Consider the following 24,478-nt stretch of genomic DNA (forward strand, 5'->3'; position numbering starts at 1 on the left):
TGACATCCTCCAGATGTTGAACTGCATTTCTTGTAGGTACATGGTGTGGGATTCTGGTAGTTGCACTCCAACAACCGGTGGAGGACCTCTCAACCCCCCACCCGTGTTCTGGTCATACTACCTCTAGTGTTATTAGTGTAAGGCTCCATAGATAAATCCCAGGAATTATTAGGAAAGTTTGAACTGAAGAGCATTCCAATATAACTGCATTAGATTATAAAAAGTATTTACAGTACTACAGGTTGAATCTCCTTTCTCCAGAATTCTGAAATCTGAAATATTCTAAAAACCATTTTTTTTCCTCATGGGTGGCTGAGAGAATGACACCTTTTCTTTCTGATGGTTCAGTGTATAGAAAGTTTGTTTTGTGCACAAAAATATTTAAATTATTGAATAAAATTACCTTCAGGTAATATAATGTGCATACAAAACATAAATGAATTTTGTATTTAGCTTTGGGTCCCATCTCCAAGACACCTCATTATGTACATATATAAGTATTACAAAAATTGTAAAAATCTGAAACCAAAACCACTTCTGGTCCTAAGCATTTCAGATAAGGGAGATTCAACCTGTACAGTATATGTTTCAGAACAAAAAGAAGCTCAATAGCTGAAAATAGGATTTTTGCTTTTTACAATTTTTTTTTCTTTTTGGCAGTCTAGGAGTTACAGGTGTCATGAAATGTCTCCTTTTTGCTGTGGCAGTAGAATCATAGGATCATAGAATTGTAGAATTGGAAGAGGCCACAAGGGCCATCCAGTCCAACCCCCTGCTATGCAGGAAATCTAAACCAAAGTATACCCAACAGATGGCCATCAAGCCTCTGTTTAAAGATCTCCAAGAAAGGAGACTCCACCACTCTCCGAGGGAGTGTGTTCAACTGTCAAACAGCCCTTACTGTCAGGAAGTTCCTCCTAACACTGAGGTGGAATCTGTTTTCCTGTAGTTTGCATCCATTGTTCTGGGTCCTGTTCTCTGGAGCAGCAGAAAACAAGCTTGCTCCCTCCTCAATATGACATCCCTTCAAATATTTAAACAAGGCTGTCATATCACCTCTTAACCTTCTCTTCTCCAGGCTAAACATCCTCAGCTCCCTAAGTCTTTCCTCATAGGGCATGGTTTCCAGACCCTTCACCATTTTAGTCGCCCTCCTCCAGTTTCTCAATTTCCCTTTTGAATTGTGGTGCCTAGAACTGGACACAGTATTCCAGGGGGGGGCCTGACCAAAGCAGAATAGAGTGGCACTATTACTTCCCTTGATCTAGTCACTATACTTTTATTGATGCAACCTAAAATTGCATTGGCCTTTTTAGTTGCCACATTGCACTGTTGACTCATGTTCAACTTGTCGTCTACTTGGACTCATAGATCCCTTTCACACATAGTTTCATTCAGCCATGTGTCCACCATCCTATATCTGTGCATTTCATTTTTCTGCCCTAAGTGCAGTACCTTACATTTCTCCGTGTTGAAATGAGTTTTGTTAGTCTTGGCCCAGCTTTCTAGTCTGTTCAGGACATTTTGATTTTTGATCCTATCTTCTGAAGTATTTGCAACTCTTCCTAATTTGGTGTCATCTGCAGATTTGATAAGTATGCCCCCAATTCTGTCATCAAAGTCATTGATAAAGATGTTGAATAGTTCTGGGCCAAGAACAGTACCCTGTGGGACCCCACTGGTGACTTCTCTCCAGGATGAAAAGGAGCCATTGTTGAGCACCCTTTGGGTTCAGCCGGTCAATCAATTACAAATCCACCATGCAGTCATCACTTGAAAAGGTGTTAAATGGTCATTGAAGTCATCAATTACTGTTCTTCTCCCAACCCACCCAATTCAAGTCTATAGTATCTATTTGTCAAATGTCTCTCACTCACTAGTACAGAATTAGGATTGTGGAGTCTTTACGTTTGTGCTATACATATTTAGAATTCTGATATTTAGGCCTTCTGTACTTGGAATAGGCATTCAAATTTCCTGGTAAACATTTGAATTGATTTCCTTAAATCACCTCTCATCAGAGCAATCTGACTTGGTTCTGGGATGTCAGAGCTGAAGCTCACTTAGGCCTTCTGTACTTGGAGTCCAAAGATATGGCCATGTTAGTCTGTAGAATCAGTATGTAGAGAGATCTTGTAGCACCTTTCCGACTAACTGAAAGAAAGAAGCTGTCTGCATGAGCTTTTGTAGACTTACGTCTACTTCTTCTGCATCTGAGGAAATACACTGGAGTCTACGAAAGCTCATGCAGCCAATCTCTTTCTTTCAGTTAGTCTCAAAGTCTCATACTACTAGATCTCTCTACATACTGTACATACTGTTTCCTGGTGACTATTTGAAATGGTTACCTTAAAACATCTCCCATCAGAGCAATCTGACTTGGCCAGTGGGATTTCAGAGCTGTAGGTCAAATAGAGGGTTTTGGACTAAAACTCCTAGAATTCCTGCATCCAGTTTTAACCACTGGTCATAATGACTGGGAGATACTGGGAGTTATAGTCATAAATGTACCCAATGAAAAGCGTTGCAACATTTGCAGTAGCTTTTTCAAGCTCTGGCCAAAACATTTGAAAGGCTGTTGGTTCTTCAGTTCTCATTTATGCTTTGATGACTAGAAATGCATACTGGGTAAGTATTAGAAATGCATGGAAAATTCTCAGTACTTCACTGCGGAGGCTACTTTTGTTTTATTATGGAGTCCCATTTAAAACAGTGAGATTTCTGTCTGAATAAATATCAAACTGTGAAATCAGCAGTCATCACTTGAAAAGGTGTTAAATGGTCATTGAAGTTAAATGCTTCTCAGTTCTCTTATTTCAGTGGGAAAGATTTCAGTACACTTGTTTTCATCAAAATCAATGGGAATAAAAACTTTAATTGTGTAGTTAGATTGTGTCTAGACTTACTGTTTCTTTGTTTGTTTGTTACCTGGTAACGTCCTGCAGATTTCAATAAGATACTTATTACTGTATAATAAAAGTGACCTTAATTTTATGTTACATATGGTGTTTTTCATTGTTTATATAAGAGCAGAATGTACTGAAAAATACAACCATCATGATTGATTTCTGCAACTCTTCCATGCTAGGCAGATGAACTCAGAATTTTCACCAGAAAAAGTTGTTTTTGAGACTTGATACATATATCAGCAAGATGTTTAAATGGTGCACAATATTAGAATTTTTATGAGAAAGCTATAGATTTATTACAAACTCAAAGTAGTTTGGGATTTGGAGTTTTGGGGATTTTTTTGCAACTTGGGTGCATTTACATCTTTGTGAATTGCTGAACTTCGTTGGAATATTATTTCCAGATAACACATCATCATTTCTGTGAGCCTGAGGAAGTAACTTTTCTTTTCATAATTGCTTCCATCTGAAAATATGGCTTCTTATAGATGGTTCCCATGTACCATTTGGGGAGATCTGCAGAAACACCTTAGTTAGCTCCACATATTTAGAAATGATAAGTGAGAACTGCTAGAGAATAATGATTAGAATTGAGCCAAGTGCTCTCCTACCTTTGCTTCTTGATGTAGAAGTAGACGTTTAGGGTGTGCAATATCCCCTCTAATTCTATTTACTTATGGCTGCTTGCATGACGTGTCTTAGTTTTTAAGTGCCACAAGCAAGTTGATTTTGTTTTCTCTTGACTGATCCCAGTCAATCAGGTATCATGTGCCAGATATGATAATGTGGCCAAGCAACATCAGCATGTGGTAAAGATCACAAAAGAATAATTGTAAGAAAGAACACACACCTTGGGAGAAGTTGCAGTAATTTGCTAGCACCTAAGTTTACAGGAAAGGGCAAGAATTCACCCCTCCTCTCCCTCCTACTGAATTGATGTAGTATAAACTGCATTTGCCCTTTGAACTCAGGTTGCAGCAACTGAAATAAGCTGAGAACAAAGGGGAAAGTGGGAGAAGGAAAGAGAAACAGAGACAGTTTAAAAGCAGATCAAAATGTGGTACAGCAGATGATTAATTTTGATTGTCCCTGCCAAATCAGGTCTATTGGAAGACAAGCTGCTTAAACAGGATGTGACTGGCAGTGAACATAGCACCCTTTTTGTGCAAGACAGCTGCTATATCCCTGAACCCCAGGTCTTCTTGATTTGGTGAAAGATATTTTTGTGGAGAGGGGAAATCAAGAGGGGTGTGTGTGTGTGTGTGTGTGTGAGAGAGAGAGAGAGAGGGCAGATTTTGCCCTGGATAAGGAATTTATTTGTTGAGGAAGATATTTAGTGATGGAATCAAAGCAGTACCCTCATCTTCAATAAGTGAAGAAATGGTCATCAGCCCTCATGGGAGCATCAAGATGAAGGCCAGCTGCACAAGAAAAGGAGAAAAATTACATGCAGAAAAAAGAGCACGTCTTTTGCTGATGTTTTAGAGACCTGTGCACACTCTTTTGATTCATGCATTTCACATTCTCTCACTCATTTTTATGCAAGGATAGTCATTCTAAAAAGAACAAAGGGAACTTATCCAGCACAGTGCTCAAGGACCTTCGTTGCCTCTTCCACTGGCTGTCCTTGTCCAGGCCAGAATCTTCAGTGTTGAAGGGAGCATTAGAAAGACATAAAGCACACTATAGTTCAGAGGTTGTTGTTGTGTGCCTTCATGTCATTCTGACGTACAACAACCCTAAGGCAAAACTGTCACAGGGTTTTCCTGGCAACACATGTTCAGAAGGGGTTTGCTCTTGCCTTCCTCTGAGGTTGAGAGAATGTGATTTTGGCCAAGGTCAGCCAGAGCATTTCCATGGCCCAGCGGGGATTCAGACTCTGTTCTCCCCAGGGTCACAGTCCAGCACTCAAACCACTACACCACACTATATAATCTGTACAGTCCTGTGACAGAGTCCAAGTGAAATCTGGGTGACTTACTGGGTTTATTCCCTAAGCCTTTCTAGGCTTGATGAGCACCATTAGAATGTAATAGTAGCACGAGTTGAAGAGAAAGCTAGGCCCCTTATGGCCAGAAACACTGTATGTGTCCTATATTAGTACACCATCTGAGCTATGCTACTGAGGCTTTGTGTGAAGATTGGCAACTCTACTTGAACACAAGTGCTTCATGGAAATGCTAGCAGGGGAGGTTTCCTGGCCCACGTTGTGATACACAAACTTAGACTGCATAATGGCACTCTCTGTGGTTCTTGATCCAGCCTTCTAATTAAGATTGTTACCTAAAACTCCATTTGGTTTAAACATTTGAAAGTGTGATGAAGTGATAAACATGCCATAAATTGACTATATTGTCATAATGTTCAAACAGAAGTATCGTTGAAAAGGTGGTTGAACCTGAAGAAGGTGAATTTACAACACCGTCCTGTGTTCATTTTTTTTCATGAATGATCTTCAGTTAAATCCCAGACTTCTTATAAATTGTTCCTGAGAATTATAGTACAGTATGAGTATGAAAGTCACAACAACTGGAATTTAGGACAAGGATAAAATTGAAATCCAGAGGAGAATTTGGGGTGCTTTCATACTATGTAATAATAATGCTATGGTTCTACTTTAACTGCCATGGCTGCATTCTAAAGAATCCTAGGATTTGCAGTTTAGAGAGGCACTAGTGGTCTCTGAGTCTACCTAAAGTGCAATTCCCAGGATTCTATGGAGTGGAACCATGGCAGTTAAACATGTTGCAATAACTGTGTAGTATGAATGGGCCCTTGATCTTTAAAAGTATTAAACTTGAAATTTTCTGAAGCAATATTAACAATTGTCATATTAGAACTATAATGTAGACTACAAAGGGATCTTGTAGCCTCTGAAAGAAAGAATTCAAATATATTATTTGTGTTATTCTGGAAAATCTTGTGTTAGTCTGGAAAATCCATATGCAAAGTATGCCTCTGAGGAAGTAGGCTCAAGTGTCCAACATCTCTCTTTCAGTTTGTCTGAAAGCTGCTACAAGATTCCTTTACATGCTGAAAGAAAGAAGTTGCAAGTATACTCGTCCCTCCACATTCACTGAGGTTAGGGACACAAGACCCCTGTGAATGTGGAAAACCCACAAATAACAAAAACACTATGTTTTTATGTGAGGGAACACCTCTCTAGGAATCACCAGGTCCTCCAGTGTAACCATAGAATTGCACCAGAGGAGCTACAAATGCCTAGTGGAGTGTTCTCTCTAGGAAACTCTAAGTCCTTCAGTATGACTTTTGGTTAAAGTTGACCATAGAGTTGTGTTGGAGGACCTAGATGTTCCTAGAGGGATCATATTAATACAACCCATGAATAATCAAATCTGCAACAGTCAAAGACACAAATGTCATTTTCTTCTTCAACTGTCATCTTGGCCTCAGGGAGCGATCAGGCAGACCCAGCAACACGGGGACGGCCTGAAAAGAAGAGCCCCTCCCTCCTCAACTGTCACCTTGGCCTCAGAGGAGCGCGATCAGCAGCCCAGCAACATCGGGACTGCCTGAAAGAAGAGGCCCCTCCCCCCTCCTCCGCAACTGCCACCTTGGCCCAGAGGGAGCGTTCAGGCAGACCCAGCAACATTGGGGACTGCCTGAAAGAAGAGGCCCCTCCCCCCTCAACTGTCATCTTGGCCTCAGAGGGAGCGATCAGGTAGACCCAGCAACATCGGGGACTGCCTGAAGGAAGAGGCCCCTCCCTCTTCAACTGTCATCTTGGCCTCAGAGATCAGGCAGACCCAGCAACATCGGGGACTGACTGAAAGAAGAGGCCCCTCCCTCCTCGGCTGTCATCTTGGCCTCAGAGGGAGCGATCAGGCAGACCCAGCAACATCAGGGACTGCCTGAAGGATGAGACTTCTCCCTCCTTTAACTGTCACCTTTTTTGTATTTTGTATTTTGTATTGTATTACAATTTTTACTGTACACCGCTATGATCATTGCAGAATAGCGGTCTATAAATAAAACATATTATTATTATTATTATTATTATTATTATTATTATTAAATGTGGAGGGACAAGTGTATAAGCTTTCTGAGGAAGTGATTTAACCTACAAAAGCTTGTGCTATAGACTTCTTTCTTTCTCTGTTAGTCTCAAAAGTGCTGCGAGGTCCCTTTACATAGTGATCCAGACTAGCATGGCTATGTGTGTACTCCTGAAGTACTGTAATCCTAAAGGAGAGTGCTGGGTCTGTTCTGATTGAGACTAACTCTGAAATCAACCAGCCATGAAACCTATTGTTAATCCCAAATAGAAGTGGATTTATGTAAGAGTTGATTTAATCACTCAAGAACTGATTCAGTGGGACTACTGTAGACTACCAGAATAATTTGGGCTTTAGTATTTGGCTTTATGCATAGGGCTATTGTGTCAACTAGAACCAGTGAAGTGAATTGGTCTGTTTCCTTGGGGTGGTAAAAAATGTCCATGCCCTCATATCACATGTCTTTTATTAAGATCATGGAATGAAAGCTGTGTGTGTGTTTGTGTGTGTGTGTTGCCTTTTGGTTTATGGTCACCCTATGAATTTCATAGGCCCTATGACATAGGGTTTTCTTATGCAAGGATCATGAGGTAGTTTTACCAGTTCCCTCCTTTGAAATACAACCCACAGTACCTGATATACATTTATGGCCTCCCATCCAAGTACTAATTAGGGCTGATCCTTCTCGGCTTCCAAAGTCAGACAGGATCTGATTCCTTGAGGGTATTTAGGCTGATGCAAGCAACACTCCTTTTATGGAAAAGTAAGGGGTTTCTATCAAATAGTTTCAAAGTATATTGGTAAACTGGAACATGGCCAGAGGAAGGTGATTAAAATGGTGAAAAGTCTGGAAATTATGCCCTATAAGGAGCAATTTAGGGAGCTGGGTATATTTAGTGAGGAGAAGAGAAGGTTAAGAAGTGACTTGATAGCCATGTATAAATATTTGAAGGGATGTCATGTTGAAGCAGGAACAAGTTTGTTTTCTGCAGCTCCAGAGAACAGGACCTGGAGCAATGGATTCAAACTACGGGAAAAGAGATTCCACCTAAACGTTAGGAAGAACTTTCTGGTGGTAAGAGCTGTTCGATAGTGGAACACACTGTTTTGGCTGTATCTACATTGCAGAATTAATGAAGTTTGGTACCACCTGAACTGCCATACATTTTAACTGCTATGATTTGTAGTTTTGTGGGTTATTTAATCTTCTCTTTGGTGCCATGACAAACTATAAATCCCAAGATTCTATAGGGCAGAGCCATGAATGTTAAAGTGATGTGAAACTGCATTTATTCTGCAGTGTGGCAGCAGCCTTGGAGAGTGGTGGGGTCTCCTTCTCTGGAGTTTTTTAAACAGAGGCTGGATGGTCATCTGTTGGGGGTGCTTTGATTGTGTCTTCCTGCATGGCAGAACAGGGTTGCACTGGATGACTCTCATAATCCCTTCCAACTCTATGACTCTATGATTAATGCTCTTTTAAAATTCTTTTTTAAAATATAGAAATGAAGTGATTTAGAAGGTCTTTCTAATTTGTATTTACAGCGAAATGATACAAAGTGTATAACATGATTAAATTGTCCCCAGTGGCAAAAGGAAGAAAAAGCAGTAATACAGTTTATGACTGTGCAACACAATGATACATGTTAATTACAAAAGAACAGAATGAGAGAGGGAATGGTTTGCATCTTTTGCACAAGTAATTCAAATTTGCAAATGATGTATTCATCAGAATGATCGTTCTGGCAATATCGTTTGCTGTCTATTTTTAACAAGAAAATAGCAGACAATATGTAAGTATATAACACCTTGGGGTTGTGGATTTCCTTTAATTAGATCATCCCTGTGTTTATCTGAGGTGTTTGAAGCCAGCTTTTCAGGGCTGTTTGTGAATGTGTTAATACAGTCAAAGGTTTTCATTATCCTTTTTAAAATAGGCTTTAGTTTTAATTTAGCCAATTCTCTCAAAAGGATAAAAATACTTGCTGATCCTTATGTGAGAGCAACAATTTATATAAATCAGTACTGATGTGAATGCAAAAATGTAACAGCTGAAACAAATCCTCTTCTCATATATATATATATATATATATCACATACACACATAAAAGACACTGTAAAGAATCTGCTTGTGAAGCTTCCATATATTCTGAAGATCAAACCAGAGTAATACTTCAAAGGTGTGGCCAGCATCCCTATGAAGCTGATGGATGAGGTCACTGGGGGAGTCAAAAAAGGCTCTAAACCAGTGTATAAATAGTTAATATAACAGTTCCCTCCCCTCAGGCTTGTTGTTGTGTGCCTTCAAGTCATTTCTGACTAGTGGCCAGGGATGGGGTTTCGTGTCAAGATTTGTTCAAAGGGGATTTGCTCTTGTCTTTCTCTGAGGCTGAGCGAGTATGACTTGCAGTGGTTTTCAATGGCTGAGCAGGGATATGAACCCTGATCTCCCAGCGCTGTAGTCCAGTGCTCAAATCACTATTTACTCAGACTTAATCTAAGTAAAACAGGAAGTAGATTAAATGCTGACTGCTCTTCTGTCCTCAGAAACCAAAGGAATGGCAGCTGAAATCTGGAGGGAAGGCCTTTCACTAGCTGCTAGGGCCAAGGCAATTTAATGCTGATTATGTTGTGTATCTTCAAGTCATTTCCACCTTATGGCGATCCTAAAACAAACCTATCCTGGGGTCTTCTTGGACAGATTTGTTCAAAAAAGGTTTTCCATTGCTTTCCTTTGAGGCAGAGTGTCACTTGACCAAGATCACTCAGTGGGTTTTATGGCTGAGGTAGGAATTGAATCCAAGTCTCCAGAATCGTTGTTCAACACTCAAACCACTACTCCACATGGGCTCTCCTAATTTAATGTTAGGTAAAATCTCTGACTGATGACACTCATCTTGGTGATATGTCATCTTCAGGCCTTCAAGCACAACTGCCTATTTAAAACTAGAACTTTACAATTCTCACATTGGGGCAAAGTAATGCATCAGGAGCATGGATGTGTGTTAAGAAAAAGGAGTGAAATGCTTCTAAGCAGAGGCTCAATCCAGATTTTGTTTTGATCAATAACAGGTTACTCATCCTTCCACACAAAAAAATTATTTCTGGCTTTCTCCTGCTGTCCTTTTTCAATATCAAGGGGATGGGGACTTTTTGTCTGTCGTTGGACAATTCAGTCAGAAAGCTTTCCCAGTTCAAACCTTCAAACGAAGCTCACCTACTGCCTGAAGCAAGAAGTGAAAAGCCTCTTCCACATTCTACATTGGGATGCCATAAGTCAGAAATGATTTGAAGGTATACAACAGCAAACGTCTCCCCGGCCCTAGAGCCAGCATGGTGGTGTGGTTTCAGCATTGGGCTATGATCATAGTGACACCACCTTTATACACAGCTAGATGGTGTACCCCCATACCTACGTAGCTCAGCAACAGAAGGAAGAAAATGAAGAAGAGGTGGCAGCACCAAAGAGTGCACCCTTTGACTTTTCCAGTAGGAGAAGGAGGCAATTATTTCCTCCTCACACATATAGTTCTACATATAGCCAGCCATTTGCTAAATGCTTGGCTTGGAGACTACTCAGGACCAGAAACTATGGTCTAAACCATATTGCAGAAATAATCCAGTTTGAGACTGCTTTGACTGCCTGGCTCAGTTCTAGGGAATCCTGAAATTTGTAGTTTGCTGTGACACCAGAGCTCTCTGACAGAGAAGGTTGAATGTCTCACAGATGTACACTTCACAGAGTTTCTTAGCATTGAGCCATGGCAGTTAAAGTGGTCTCAAACTCTACAGTGTGTGTTGGACCTATGAAAGCTGTGGCCATGAAAAATGCTTCTGCCACAATAGAGGTGATTTTCCAGGTCAAATTATAGTGCTAGGCCGAAAGACTCCTTGTAGCATCCTCATCTGGCTGTGTGTGAAGGTGCTGTCACTACAGTCATAATAAAATAAAATGTCTGTGGGAGCCATAACCCATCCTGCTAGACACCTAAAAAAATTGCTGTCACTGTCAAGAGCAGGGATAGGCAACCTGCGGCCCGCGGGCCGGATGCGGCCCGGCAAGGCCTTGGGACCGGCCCCAGCCCGGTCCTGCTGCCGATTGCCGCCGGGGCCTTTGGGGGGCAATTGTCTTTAGAAGCCTGAGAAACATGCATTTATATTAACATTTTTTTAAAAATCAGCACATTTTTTCACGTGTCCTCCATTTTTTTTAAAAAAAGTGTCTTCCATTTGAAAATTTTGTCCTGCATTTGTCCTGGTTTATTTATTTATTTATTTATTTATTTTTTTAAAAAAATTATTTAATTATTTATTTTTTGGCTTCGGCCCCCCCAGTTGTCTGAGGGACAGCAACCCGGCCCCCGGCTCAAAAAGATTGCCTACCCCTGGTTTTTGGTTGTTGTCCAAGTGGCGATGCTGAATTTCAAGTTAAAATTCCACATGGAAAGGGGCTTGCTAGAAGCAAAAGGGAGAGCCATAAAACTTCAGAAAATTATGGTTGAAGCCTCAACATCTGACAGAGGTTGCAGCGTCCAATATTTCAAGCAGAAAAGTCAAAATATCAAACAAGAAGTAAAAGGGGACATGTGCCATAATTCATCAGGAAATCATATTAGATTCCTCAAACTTTGACAGATTGGATTTTTTAAATTTTTCACGCATATTTAAATCTTTACAACATGATTATTGTTTTATGATGCTATATTTTAAAGCACTGGAACTGAAGCTTTTGGCTGTTTTAATTGCAGTTTTAATTGTATGCTGTGCTAATTATTCTCTTTTAAAATTACTTACAACTTATGTCTTGCATATTTTGTCATTGTTTTGAAATACGCTGTAAACCATGTTGGGAAGTACATTTCAGGAGCTTTTTGTAATTTCCCTACTTTAAGAATCACAGCAACAGGCTCATTTGAGGTATATTTGCAGCTCCTTTTTGGTTGTATATTTACTGAATCCTAAGAGAGGCTTTTTACCCCAACAAAGAAGAGCGGTTTACAAGGCAGAAGAGGAGACAGGAAACATTAGCTGTGCAAGCAGCTTGCTGGTTACACAGCCTTTTGCGGTAACCTACTTTCTCTGTTATATTTGTTCTTATTTATGGACTTGCAACCAGAGCATACAAAGGGATTTTGTAGCATCTTTGAGACTTAATGAGACAGTGTGGCTGCATCCATATTGCAGAAATAATACAGATTGGGACCACTTTAAATACAGTGGCTCAGTGCTATCGAATCCTGGGCAGTGTAGTTTGTTGTGGCACCAGAGGAGGCTAAAAGTTTCACAAAAGTACAATTCCCAGAATTCCACAGCATTGAGCCTTGGCAGTTAAAGAGATGTCAGCCTGTATTATTTCTGCAGTGCAGATGCAGCCTAAGTGAAAGAAAAAAAGCTGGCAGAATGAGCTTTCATAGATTTGAACCTACTTCCTTTTTTTCCCCAATAAATTTTATTAGTTTTCCAACAATTAAAAACAAGTAAATAAAAAGATATTTAAATCCAGTGCTTAGGACGTTTGACAGATCAAATCATACAAATCTTATCACAAAGTAACCTACTTCCTCAGATGCATGCTTATGCTGCCAGTTTCTTTATTTCTGTTAGACTCAAAGGTGCTACAAGATCCCTTTGCATACTGATTTTCCAGACTAACATTGCTATGTCTCTGGCTTGTGCAGCCAGAGCATACTGAGCCCATAAGGAGCCCTGGTGTCACAGTGATTAAATGCCAGTCCTGCAGCCACAATGTTGTGAGTTCAAACCCGCAGGGCTAAAGACTAACAAATTTATTGTGGTTTATGCTTTTCTGGACTAGAGTCCATTTTATCACTTGCATAAAATGTCAACTTAAATTGGCAGCTGTACACAGAGTATTTCCCCAACCCCATGTACATACCCACACAAGATTTGGAGTGGGTGGGGTGGAAAGTAGTGAGGTCATGGAAAAATGAAATCCAGAAACTGGGAAACTATGTTGGAGCTTGTTTTAAGCATGCATGCATCCATCCATCCATCCACTCATTTGATTTTTATCCCAGAACTTATGGATCAGAAGTATTTTTGTCCTTCCGTCTTGCAAAATAACAATATAATAATAATAATAATAATAATAATAATAATAATAATAATAATAATAATAATAATAATTATTTATATCCTGCCCCTCTACAAGATGCAATCAGGGTGGCTTACAAATTTAAGAGAATTAGCCTAATTAAAATAAAGCCTATTTTAAAACTGATTATAAAAACCTTTGACTATATTAACACATTCACAAACAGCACTGAAAAATCTGGCTTCAAACATCTCAAGGTGGTCCTTAGAGAGATTAAGGACAGGTTAAGGACAAAGAATAAATGACTAATGCTGAAACACAAACTAATTATACTATCCAAATATTAGTTATATAGTTCTAAAACAAACTGATAGTGTTAAAATATGTTGTAAGCTGCTTTGGGTTTCATGCTAGGAGAAAGGGAGGATATAAATTAAGTTATTAATTTAATTGGTTAAATGTACAATTATTAGTTAATAAGCCATTTTAAAGTGCATTAAATAAAGCTTAAGACTGTAATCCAGTACACCCTTACCAGGAATTACTGTATATATTTGACTATAAGTCGACCTCAGGTATAAGTCGAGGACAGATGGCCCATGTATAAGTCAACGCTAAAACTTAGGGGTTGTTTCCACTGGCAGGATGAATTGCTTCGTGATTTGCTTCTGCCCTGGGTTTGAAAGCGATTCTAAAAAAAAACAAACCCAATATCAAAGGAGATCTTTTCCTTACCCCAGTCCAAGCGATTTAATTTGCCCCAATTGTCATTCCCACTGGCAGTGCTGCTTCAGCATCCTTTGTCAGTCATCTATGACGTAAGCAGCTGCCCAGCTTGGAAATTGGGGGAGGGAGGAGGCTGAGAGAGTGTGATGCTCAAGAGAGATGCAGACGCTGAAGGGTCAGAAGGTCAGAGCGGCTCAAGTGGGAGGAAGAGGAAGAAGGAGGCATGAGGAGGACTGGGAGGCAGGAGGAAGGATCAGTGACCCGGGGGAGAAGGAAGAGGGGATGAAGGCTCTGGCGGGGGGGAGGAAAAGGTGGGGGCTTAGGGCCCAACCAAGGAAAAGGAGGAGGAGGAGGAGGGACCCAGGGAGCCTTGGGAAGGAGGGTACCGGGATCCAGGGAGCCGTGGAGAGGGAGGGCACCGGCATCCAGGGAGGCTTGTAGGGAGGCGGACAGGGCATCTTTTCTTTCTTTCTTTCTTTTTGTAAATACAATTAATTGATTAAGTGATAGAGTGGTTTAGCACCTTTGCAAGCAGTTGCTAAACCATTCTGTTGCTTAATCAATTAGTTTAATTTAATTTAATTTTTTTAAAAAAAGGAACCAAAAGTCACACCAATAAATGACAAGACAGCACTGGGGGGGGGGGGGGGACATGGAGGAATGACATCTCCAAAAAATGGGGAGGGATGATAAACACCCCTCTGCCATTTGTCCCTCCCTTCCAGAATGCTGCAATTCCAATTTGTTGTTCCCACTTGCTGAACACTCTTTGGAATCGTGTTTTTTTCAAAAGAACCTCTTTTAAGCTAGTGTCTGAAAAATAACCAGTTCTTTTGCCTTTGCCTCGCTTCATCATGACAGATTCGATCACATCGCAACAGGAACCTGTTTCAAATGGGAACGAGGGTCATTTAATTCGCTCAGCGATTTGATTTTTTTTGATAGTGGAAATGAGCCCTTAGGGGCATGCAACAAAGGATCTAAATGATGAAGCCAAGGAAAACGATGCCAAAGAACTTAACAAAATTCTGGCAGGCCTAACTGTCTGGGCTTACCCTAAAGGCTGGATGATTGAGAGTAAGGGGGGCGGGGGGTGGGTCAGTGCTTCCAGGACACCAGGAATGGTTCCCTTTTTAAATAAGAGTTAAAGTACAGTACTGTATTTACATTGAGCCATAGATAACTCGATCCAGGTTTGGTGTGTGTGTGTGTGTGTGTGTGTGTGTCAATTTTTTTGACGAAAATTTCTAGATTTATACATGAGTATATAAAGTAAGTCCTGTGTATAACAGGGTTGAGAAAAATCAATATGCTTTTCAATTTCATAATACATTGGAGCCAATTGAACTCTCATGCTTTTTGTTACTTGGAATGGTGTTCCTACACATTTTTAGAGCATTGATTATTAACACATTATGTTGCAACTGAAGACGTCAATGCTATTGAGTCAAAATACTCAAGATTCAAAATACTCAAATCCCATTAAGTCAGGAAAACAGGCAGGGTCTAAAAAAATTCAATTTAAAACCAGATCTAAATAACTTTGGCCATTAGGCTTGTTCAGTTATTCTTGCTGTTTAAGCTGCACATAGAATCATAGAAAGGCCATCCAGTCCACCCTCCTGCCATGCAGAACATGGGAGGAAAATATAGGCTCCAACATTTCACAGGTGAAAACCAGGACACACCTGGCCAAGCAGCATCAGAGTGTGGTCAAGTTAACAAAATTTACTAACATGGAAGACAGATAAGCTAAGAGAGCCTGTAGTACTTTGCTTTTACCTTAGCCTACTGGGAAGGGCAAGACTCAGTTCCTTTGTCTCTTCTCCCCACATTGAGTTAGCTGTGTGCAAACTACAGTGTGCCCGCGTTATACGCGGACATACTACACACGGCTTTCAGCATATGCTGAAAGCCATGAGGGAGTCCCGCGGGAGCTGCACGGGAGCACACGGGGCGCAAGGGGCAGCGCGGGAGTCCGTGGGGTGCACAGGGCGGTGCATCCCATTTAGATGAATGGGGTGTGTGCCTGAGGTGCGTGCGCACTGCCGCGGTGCCACCACGTCACCGTCGCATGCACAAGCCCCATTACTTTCAATGGGGCTTGAGCATACACTTTTTTTCATGCGGGGGGTCCGGAAAGGATCCCCCGCGTTAAAAAAGGGCGCACTCTGGCATTTTGAAGTCATTTTGCAGCAACTGAAGTATTGTAAAAATAATGGAGGAAAGTAGATAAGGAGGTGAAGAAAGAAGGGAGGAGAGAGAAATTTGGATATTTCAGAAGTAGTTGAAACAATTAAGTTTATCGCACGCCATTTCCAGCCCATTCTGGGCATGGGATGGGATTGGCACAGAAGGGGTGAGAATGGGTGTTATTGCACAGGAGAACGCCGCTGATGCTGCCAATAGTCCCCAAGCTGTTCCACATCCATGCTATGGTAGCTGAGAAAAATGGTTCAAAATTGTTCTTCATTCTCCTGTGCAGTAACACCCATTCTCACTCGTTCCATGCCAGCCCCATCCCATGCCCAGAATGGTCTGAAAATGACATGTGATAAACTTAAACGAGACAATAGAGAATGAATCATGACCGTCTCTACCAAATCAGGATTGTTGGAGTGTATGAGAAAACACACTAGTTTGTAATGTACCCTAATATGAACAAATTAGTGGTTACAGTACAGATAAATCTCCAAATAAACTAAATTGCCGTAATACTGCTGAGTCTGTTCCAACTAAAGATTTGTTAAACTTTATTCTACTTTCACCCATTGCAAGCTGTGCATGTTAATTCTGAAGTATGTTTCTGTAATCTCAGTGGGCTACTCCCAGGAAAATGTGCATAGGGCTGCAGCCTTTAAAAACATGATATTTTGATGTTAATATTAAGTAGTGTCATATTAGTATCTCTGTTATTTTGCTGCTTGTTTAATTAGTCCATGAAAAGTATGCTATAATTTTTAAGCATTATGCTGTGGCAACATGAAGCATTTAAATTATTTTTGATGTGAATGTACACCTAGGAATGAAGTCTTCATTAATTCAGATATGGAAATCCTTGGCATAATGCAAATGGTTTTGGTGAAAGACATGAAATATGGGGCCAGGACCTCTTCCCTCAGTGAAGAGGAAGCAACATATAGTTCAGACTATCTCAAGTTTGGTAATTCTGCACTACCAATCCAGTTAGCTTGTTTACTCGTCATACAATAGATGCAGAACTTGTAAATCTTCTGCTTCATCTCATGCTTAGCATTTATATAGCACATTTCAAACATGTAAAACACTCCATATACATTATCTGAATAATCGTTACATCAGGACTGTAATGTAGCCCAACACAATTAACCCCTATTGTAAATGTGGAAACAGATGTTGGAAAGGCTGCTTATATCTATCTAGTGAATGTCTGTCTGTGCTCAAATATAAATCCAGTAAGTCAAGGCCCTGGTTTACACCCTGAAGCAATCTGCTGCATTATTTAATCTTGTGGTACTACCAGGATAGGTTAATGCTAAAGATCTGGAATAGCAACTGTTTCCCCCTTCTCTTTTTCTTGCAATAGGACAATGTAGCCAAATATTTCCACCTCACCTTGGCGTATCAGAGATTATCCATGGCAATGGTACCACCGTGGGCACAGTAATTACATTCCGGTGTTCTGCAGAACACCAACTGGTTGGACAAGGAGTTGTCACATGCATCTGGAAAGGCAATAGTACCCAATGGACAGCAGACATTCCTGCATGCAAGCGTAAGTATTCATCGCTCCCTCCCCCCACCTACTACACAATCCCCTTCCTTCTTCAGCTTTTGAAAAATGACGGCTCTCCTAAGAACATGGATAGTTTGCTAGAGTGCAATTACCTGTGGATAGTAGAGAGAAACAGCTACTTCATTGATAAATAAGGCTCAAATGGCAACAACACAAGGTTCTTTTCATTTGGAGCCCCCCCCCCCCCCCAACAATGACAATAGCTAAATAGGGGAAGAAAACTCAAAGCCAAGGCCTAGGTTTTCAGCTGCAATATGTCAAGAGCACTATAAAGCCTTAATAAATTTGAAGCAGATTCTCGTCTTATTTTAAAATGACCCAGGACTAAATGGCTTGCCCCCATTCACCTTTCTTTGCTTACTGTGCAGAACTATGGTTATGTATCTAGCTTAATGAATGACAGGCAAAAAGAAAGGAGCTGATAGCAACAGCTGCTGTAAAGAATTCATAAGCCATCTTGGGAGGAAAAATCTTTTTGGATTACAGCTGCAAAATTCTCCAGCCAGTTTGGCCAGTGCTTATGCTGGTTTAGGGATTCTGGGTGTTGTAGTCCAATAAAACATTTCCAAGTTCTCTTTCTCAGGGCTTAATCTTTCCCACTGTCCACAAAAAAGAGAAAGCTCATGGAAGTAACATCTTCCTCCTCTTCTTACTGCTCAATTACTTGGAGAGGACAAATGTACAGGCAGCAACAATGGAGGGGTGGTTGTGGAGCCTCTAGGGAGCTCTGGAGGGTGACAGTGGGTCTTTAAAAAAATCATGACAGGCATAATAGTTATCGTGCTTTGAAATAGCGAATAGGTGGAGGGGAGAGGAGGAGAATCTGGCCACATCCTGCCACATCCTACCACATAACTGTAGTAATGCCAGAATTGAAGCGAAGAGATTTTTGCTCCAGTGCAGCTGCACTATAATAGTGTGATTTAGAGCTCATTGATGGGTTTTGCCCATCAGTGAAAAGGTACACTACAGCAACAGTGACAGCAGGATGGACATAATGTCTTTTGATAAGCAGCAGCCAAAGGTGTTTTTATCCTATTAAAATTCCACTTTTAACCTTGTTTGGTAAAGTCCTAAGCAAGTTGCCTCAGAATGTTATTCCTTGATGTTGGCTGTGTGTTGCAACTGAAAAAGTATCCTTTCCTTTCCTTTTTCTCCCCTTGAAAAAAACAACACTTGTGCTGGATTAATTGCTATGCCAAGTTCTTTGGGAAGATTTCATTGCTCATTTATAAATAGGACACATCTAAACAGTCTACACAGAGATGTTTCTACACTGAAATGAAGCCAAACCTCTTCCATACTAAAGTGAGGAATGTATTAGCAGGAGTGTGAAGAGGTAAGATAACAATGCAGATGTCACTTTATGACACTGTTTGCTTTCTTTCAGCTATATCCAGATATGAAACCTTTGGTTTTAAAGTTGCAGTGATAGCCTCCATTGTGAGCTGTGCCATTATTCTACTGATGTCTATGGCTTTTTTAACTTGCTGTCTCATCAAATGTGTTAAGAAAAGTGAAAGAAGAAGAGCTCAAAGGTATGTCAGCAAATGTAATTTAATGTTAAGATTTTAAAGTGATATAAATGGAAATAATAAGTATTTATTCCTTATTCCCCATTGGACAATTCTCATTGTTTTATTCACAGTATTGGCAAATAGAGGGTAGGATTCACAGATACTCATCGGTGTCAGAAGAATATCCACACCATAACTTTCCCCCTCAGTATAACACCTCTTTGTTTTTCATCCTGCAAAACTTTAAATTTAACTGTTGGTTTTTTTTTACCTTGCCAAATGAAATTTGAAATATCTTTCTGCAATGCTTTAAATAGTCCCTCCTCTTCCGTGGCCATGAGGATGGGCTATTGGGGGCATTTTATCTGTTTTTAAGATGCTGTATTTTTATTGTATGTTTTTAATCTTTTGTAATTTGATTGTATTGTGTTTTGTATTTTGTAAGCCGCCCTGATCTTTTGGAAGGGCGGGATATAAATAAAATTTCATTTCATTTTCATTTCATTAAAGAGAATATCATTTGCCAAAATCAGTAAGGTCTGAAACATAAATATTAACTTAGGAATACATTCATTTTAATCACTAAAATACTACTCCTCGATGGCAACTTTACTCCATTTTTGTAAATCATGCTTAATATCACTCAAAATATTTATATAGTTATTTTGAAATAGTTTTGAATCACTGTTTGAAATATTAAGTCCCAGATATTTAATCCATTTCTCAAATTTAAACCCGGTTTTCATCATTTTCTGCTGTTCTTTTATCATATTTTTAAGGGACATCATCATCTTGATTTTATTGACTTGAAAACCCACCAGGTCACCATAACTTTTAAAAATGTTTTCAGCCTAATCAGCTGGGTTTTCCAAAAAGAAATACCTGCCCCCCCCAAAGGAAACCTAACCAAATAATCCAGAAAAGCTCTAAGTTAAATTGTTGGCCTTTAATCTTTATACTTTTCCTCTATTCTTATAGCATTATTCACAATTTCTAATGTCAGTGTGAAAAGCAAAGGGGAGAGTGGTAATTGCTGTCTGGTTCCCAATTGAATATCATTTGGTTTAGTTATGCCTCCATTGATTAAAAAAACTGGGCTTTCTGTGTATCTAAAGGGAGGAACAGATGGGCAAAATAAAGTGGCTTCTGCTTTGAAGGTAGGACATTTATATGATGCACTCCTCCAAAATGGGCAGAAGTCCGAACAAAGCTGTGCTCTGGGACTAAACACTGGAACAAATAGAACCCATGATAGTTCAACTTGATGCAGAAGAACTGCATATTCGTCCCTGCATATAAACACCTTGATATATGTGCAGGGCTGCTGCAAAGCAAAGAAATTAATGTGTGACAACTCCAATGGATAATTACAATATACACAAACCAGACAATCCAACAGGTGGGCATGGGGTGAAGGGGCCATGAAGTAGGGGACCTTCATGATTGTGTTTTGTCAATGTATCACTAGCATACTGATACACCAATGCCATGAACAGATGAAGCATTGCTCATGTGACTGTGTGGATAGGCAAAGGGGCAGCTATCTAATGGGATGGCATCTGGGCAGACATGGGAGGTACTTGGGGTTCCCTTGCAGTCTGTTTGTGTGACTGTATGGTGGAGAGGCAACAAAAAAAATTGCCCACTAGTGTGGTTTGATGCTGGACTGTGCAGTCAGGCTTTGCACATTTGGCCCACCCTGGGAGATGGCTATGTGGGCAGAGGGGTTTCAACCCACTTTGGGAAAATGCAGGATCAAACCACTTTTTTCTGCCCATCTGTTCTGAGCCATAGATGACTTTTATCCATGTAATAAATTTTCCCCCAAATCCATATTTTCTAAAACAACCATCATAAAACTCCAATGTACATTATTCAAAGCCTTTTCTGCATCCAGAAAAATCCAAGCTGCCTCCTGATTATGACCTTCCAAATACTCTGTACCTGTAATATCTAATGCACATTTTTTAATTTTCCCTCAAATCTTTCTTGGGGAGGAATCTACATTGTCTTCCTTTATCAAGTCTTGTAGAACCACCTCCAATCTTTCTTCAAGAACTAGTGTAAACTATCTTATAGCCATTATTCAATAAGGAAATAGGCCTGTAGTTTTTAGGATCTATCAAGTCCTGGTCTTCTGTCAGAATCAGTTATGTTAGCATTATTCCACAAGTCTGAGATAGACAGACAGTTGCATCTAAGAGTACATGTCATCTCAAGATGTCTCCTTCTAGAGCTGTGGCTTTCAACCTTTAACCCATATATTTGGGGATTGTCACTCTCCCCCTCCACATCTCCCCTTCTCCTCCTTCTCCCTATATAGAATGGTAGTGCTGTTGCTACAACTCAGTACTGACCCACCAGCTCAAAATGAGTGCAACAGTAGTTTTTCTAGGATATTAATTTCCACTTTAGTTCTTTGGACTTTATCATGTGCATTAAACCACAATTTTAGCAAGAGATTAGTGTCTTTGGCAATACCTATTGGATGAAATTGTCTCTGACCTGCTGTTGCTATGCCTCTGAAGCATTATTAGACCATATCTTTGTATTGATGGGAAAAGCTTTCAATAACCAGTCAATAAGCTGCCATCTCATTACTCCACATGTGCAATAAATTTTTCTCATGGTGGTCCAGATATTGAACTATATCATGGTGTCAATCTCCTACTTTCCCCCTTTTCTCTTGTTATTCTCAAGTAGCCTTTTTCTCTTCCCCCCACCTTTCCTGATCCTCCTCCTTCTCCTCCTCTTTTTACTAAATCACATTCCCATAACTCTGGAATTGTGTTATAAATAAAAATTAAAATAACCAAACACATGCTAGGTAGGGCATATGGCAGGAAGGTGGGGTTAAGGGAGAAAGTGGAAGAGAGCACGGGATTGTTGATGGCACAGAAAACCCCAGTGGCACTGTTTAAGAGACGTATGATAATAAATACTCTGAAACTGATATGTTTCCATTCTCTTTAAATAATGTGATTGCGGGCAAGACTAAAGTGAGTGTGATAAATTCCTTCCTTTACAACCAGACTTTGCACTTGAACAGAGCAGGGTGCCTGTGGAATGAGTTCTACAACTTCAGCACATTTGAGTGCTAACCTCTAGCAGTCCAGGGAAGAGCATCCCATGGGCCATGATGGAGAAAGAAAGGCCTTACCATTGCTGAGCCTTGCTGTCTCCCCAAGTCAGAGAGCCATTTTCACAAGGCTGCAAAAGGCTGCACAGCCAATGCTTCTCCAACATCAGAGCGTCAGCATCAGGAAGGGCAAGAAGAAGAGATTCATGGGCATGCTGGGAGAGGCTTGGGATTGACAAGATCCCAAACCCCATTTTTCCTAAATAGATGGGTGCAGGAATTATGATTTGCCTATTCACAAGAAAAGGGGGGTCTTTCTTTTACAAATCGCCTGAAAAATGGGAGGAAGGGGTAACCCAATGAATTTTCCTTGTTGGCATAAATACAACTGGACAAAGGAAGCACCAATTCCTCTATTCCATGGCTCTTCCTACCCCAAAGGATTTCTATAAAACCATCTTTTATAGCAATACCAGCAGGATTTTAATTTTCTTGTCTGTCTCAGTCATTTGGAAAAGGAAACTCTGCCCTTTTATTAAAAAGTCAACCTTGTGGACTAAGGGGTAGTTAATCAGTGTTAAGATCTGCTAATACTTGTACTAGCACTGTCATGTGAGAACCTCATCTGGATTTTCCACTTCAAGAAGCACAGTGCTTAAGGGAAGGCCCTGACTCGACAGATTTAATATCTTAACACAGATGAAGGAAAAAGCCATGAAAGCAACTGAAGCCATTTTTCAGCTGGTAACAGCAGTGACAGAGGGACAGATGGGTTGAAGTGTTATTCAGGCAAGCAGACCAGGGAGATTAGATTTTATTTCTCAGCTAAAATATTAGATGTGCCATACTATAAAACTGCCATACTTTTTGACACCTGTGTTTTGCTTTTACATGTCCTGCGAGTGGTGTTAGACTTCCCTGAATTCCAAATAGCCATTTTTATAAGCATTCAGTACATCAGATACTAATGCCACAATCTGTTCACCATCGTAAGATTTCCTCCCCCTTTTGCTTCAAGTGTCCTTCCCTGACAACCTTCCTATATATGAGGAATTACATTTGTGGGCAGGGATTGGCAAAGACTTGCCCAATTTGGCATATACCTGGTATAATAAATAATAAATAATTTTTTTATTTGTATACCACTTTTTCGTCTGATCAAAGCGGTTCACAATACAATACAGTACAATACAAAACAGTACAATAATCAAGCAATACAGTATATCAACAGTTACCTCAGCAATATTACACAATTCAATAAAAGTCTCATAGCAAATACAAATCAATTTAAAAACAATCGGTTGTGGCTGGACTACAATTCCCAACATGTTCAGCCACCACTAGTTATAAAGCCTTGTTATAATAGGAGTTGTAGTCTGAGATATCTGGAGCTGGTAGGCTGAAGTTAGCATGTATATCAATGCTAAAATAATAATAACAATACTCCCTAAATATTGTTTTGCTTTGAAATTGTTTGTTTAGAAAATTTGCTGGAGTTATGGAGTTACTATTAAAAGTATTATAAAAAAGTGTTTGAAAATTAAAATTTGTTGTTGTTCTTGTTGTTGTGTGCCTTCAAGTTGTTTCTGACTCCTTGGGACCATGATTTTCATAGGATTTTCTGGGGCTGAGAGAGTTTGACTCACCCAAGGTGTCACCCAAATCAGGTTTCCTTGCCCAAATAGGGATTCAAACCTTGGTCTCCAGAATCTAAGCCCATTGCTCAAACCATTATGCCATGCTGGCTATGCATGCCTTCCTTGACTGAGTCTAACCATCTACGTACTGCATTCCACCTTTCCTAGGATCATTTTCTTTTCTAATTATTCATTTTCCTCATGATATAGCCAAAGTATGGCAGCCTCAATTTAGTCATCATGGCTTCCAGAAGAAAGTTTAGGCTTGATCTGTTCTAGAACCCATTTGTTTGTCTTCTTAGCCATCCATGGTATCCTCAGCACTCTTCTCTATCACCACATTTCAAATGTGTTTATTTTCTTCCTATCAGCTTTTTTCACTGTCCAGCTCTCCCATCCATCCATGATGATGGGGAATACAATAGCTTGGATGATCCTCACTTTTGTGTTCAGAATCATGTCTTTACACTTCAGGATCTTGTCCAGTTCTTTAATAGCTGCATTTCCCAATCCCAATCTTCTTCTGATTTCTTGACTGCAGTATCTATTCTGATCAATATTTGAGCTAAGGTATCTGAACACTTTATTTCAGTTTTCTCATTGTCTAAACTGAATTCTTGTAGATTTTCTATGGTCATTTTTTTTTCCTTTTTTCCAATGTTTGGCATTAATCTGACCATGGCCCTTTCCTCCATGACTTTGTTAAGTAATTGCTCTAGGTCTTTCTTTGTTTCAGCTCCAGGTCTTTGCTTGCTTCTGCTAGTAGC

At 40.1% G+C, this 24,478-nt stretch overlaps 1 protein-coding gene across 1 annotated transcript in view; it reads left to right on the forward strand.

Moving 5' to 3' along the window:
* Positions 1-24,478, forward strand: part of SUSD3 (sushi domain containing 3) — a 72,646-nt gene that overhangs the window by 15,318 nt on the left and 32,850 nt on the right. The window contains exons 2-3 of the mRNA XM_042453289.1: positions 17,269-17,457; positions 18,869-19,016. Of these exons, the coding sequence (XP_042309223.1) occupies positions 17,269-17,457; positions 18,869-19,016 (337 nt within the window). The remainder of the gene's footprint in view (positions 1-17,268; positions 17,458-18,868; positions 19,017-24,478) is intronic.

Source organism: Sceloporus undulatus, chromosome 2, assembly GCF_019175285.1.
Source record: "Sceloporus undulatus isolate JIND9_A2432 ecotype Alabama chromosome 2, SceUnd_v1.1, whole genome shotgun sequence".
Taxonomy (NCBI): Eukaryota; Metazoa; Chordata; class Lepidosauria; order Squamata; family Phrynosomatidae; genus Sceloporus; species Sceloporus undulatus.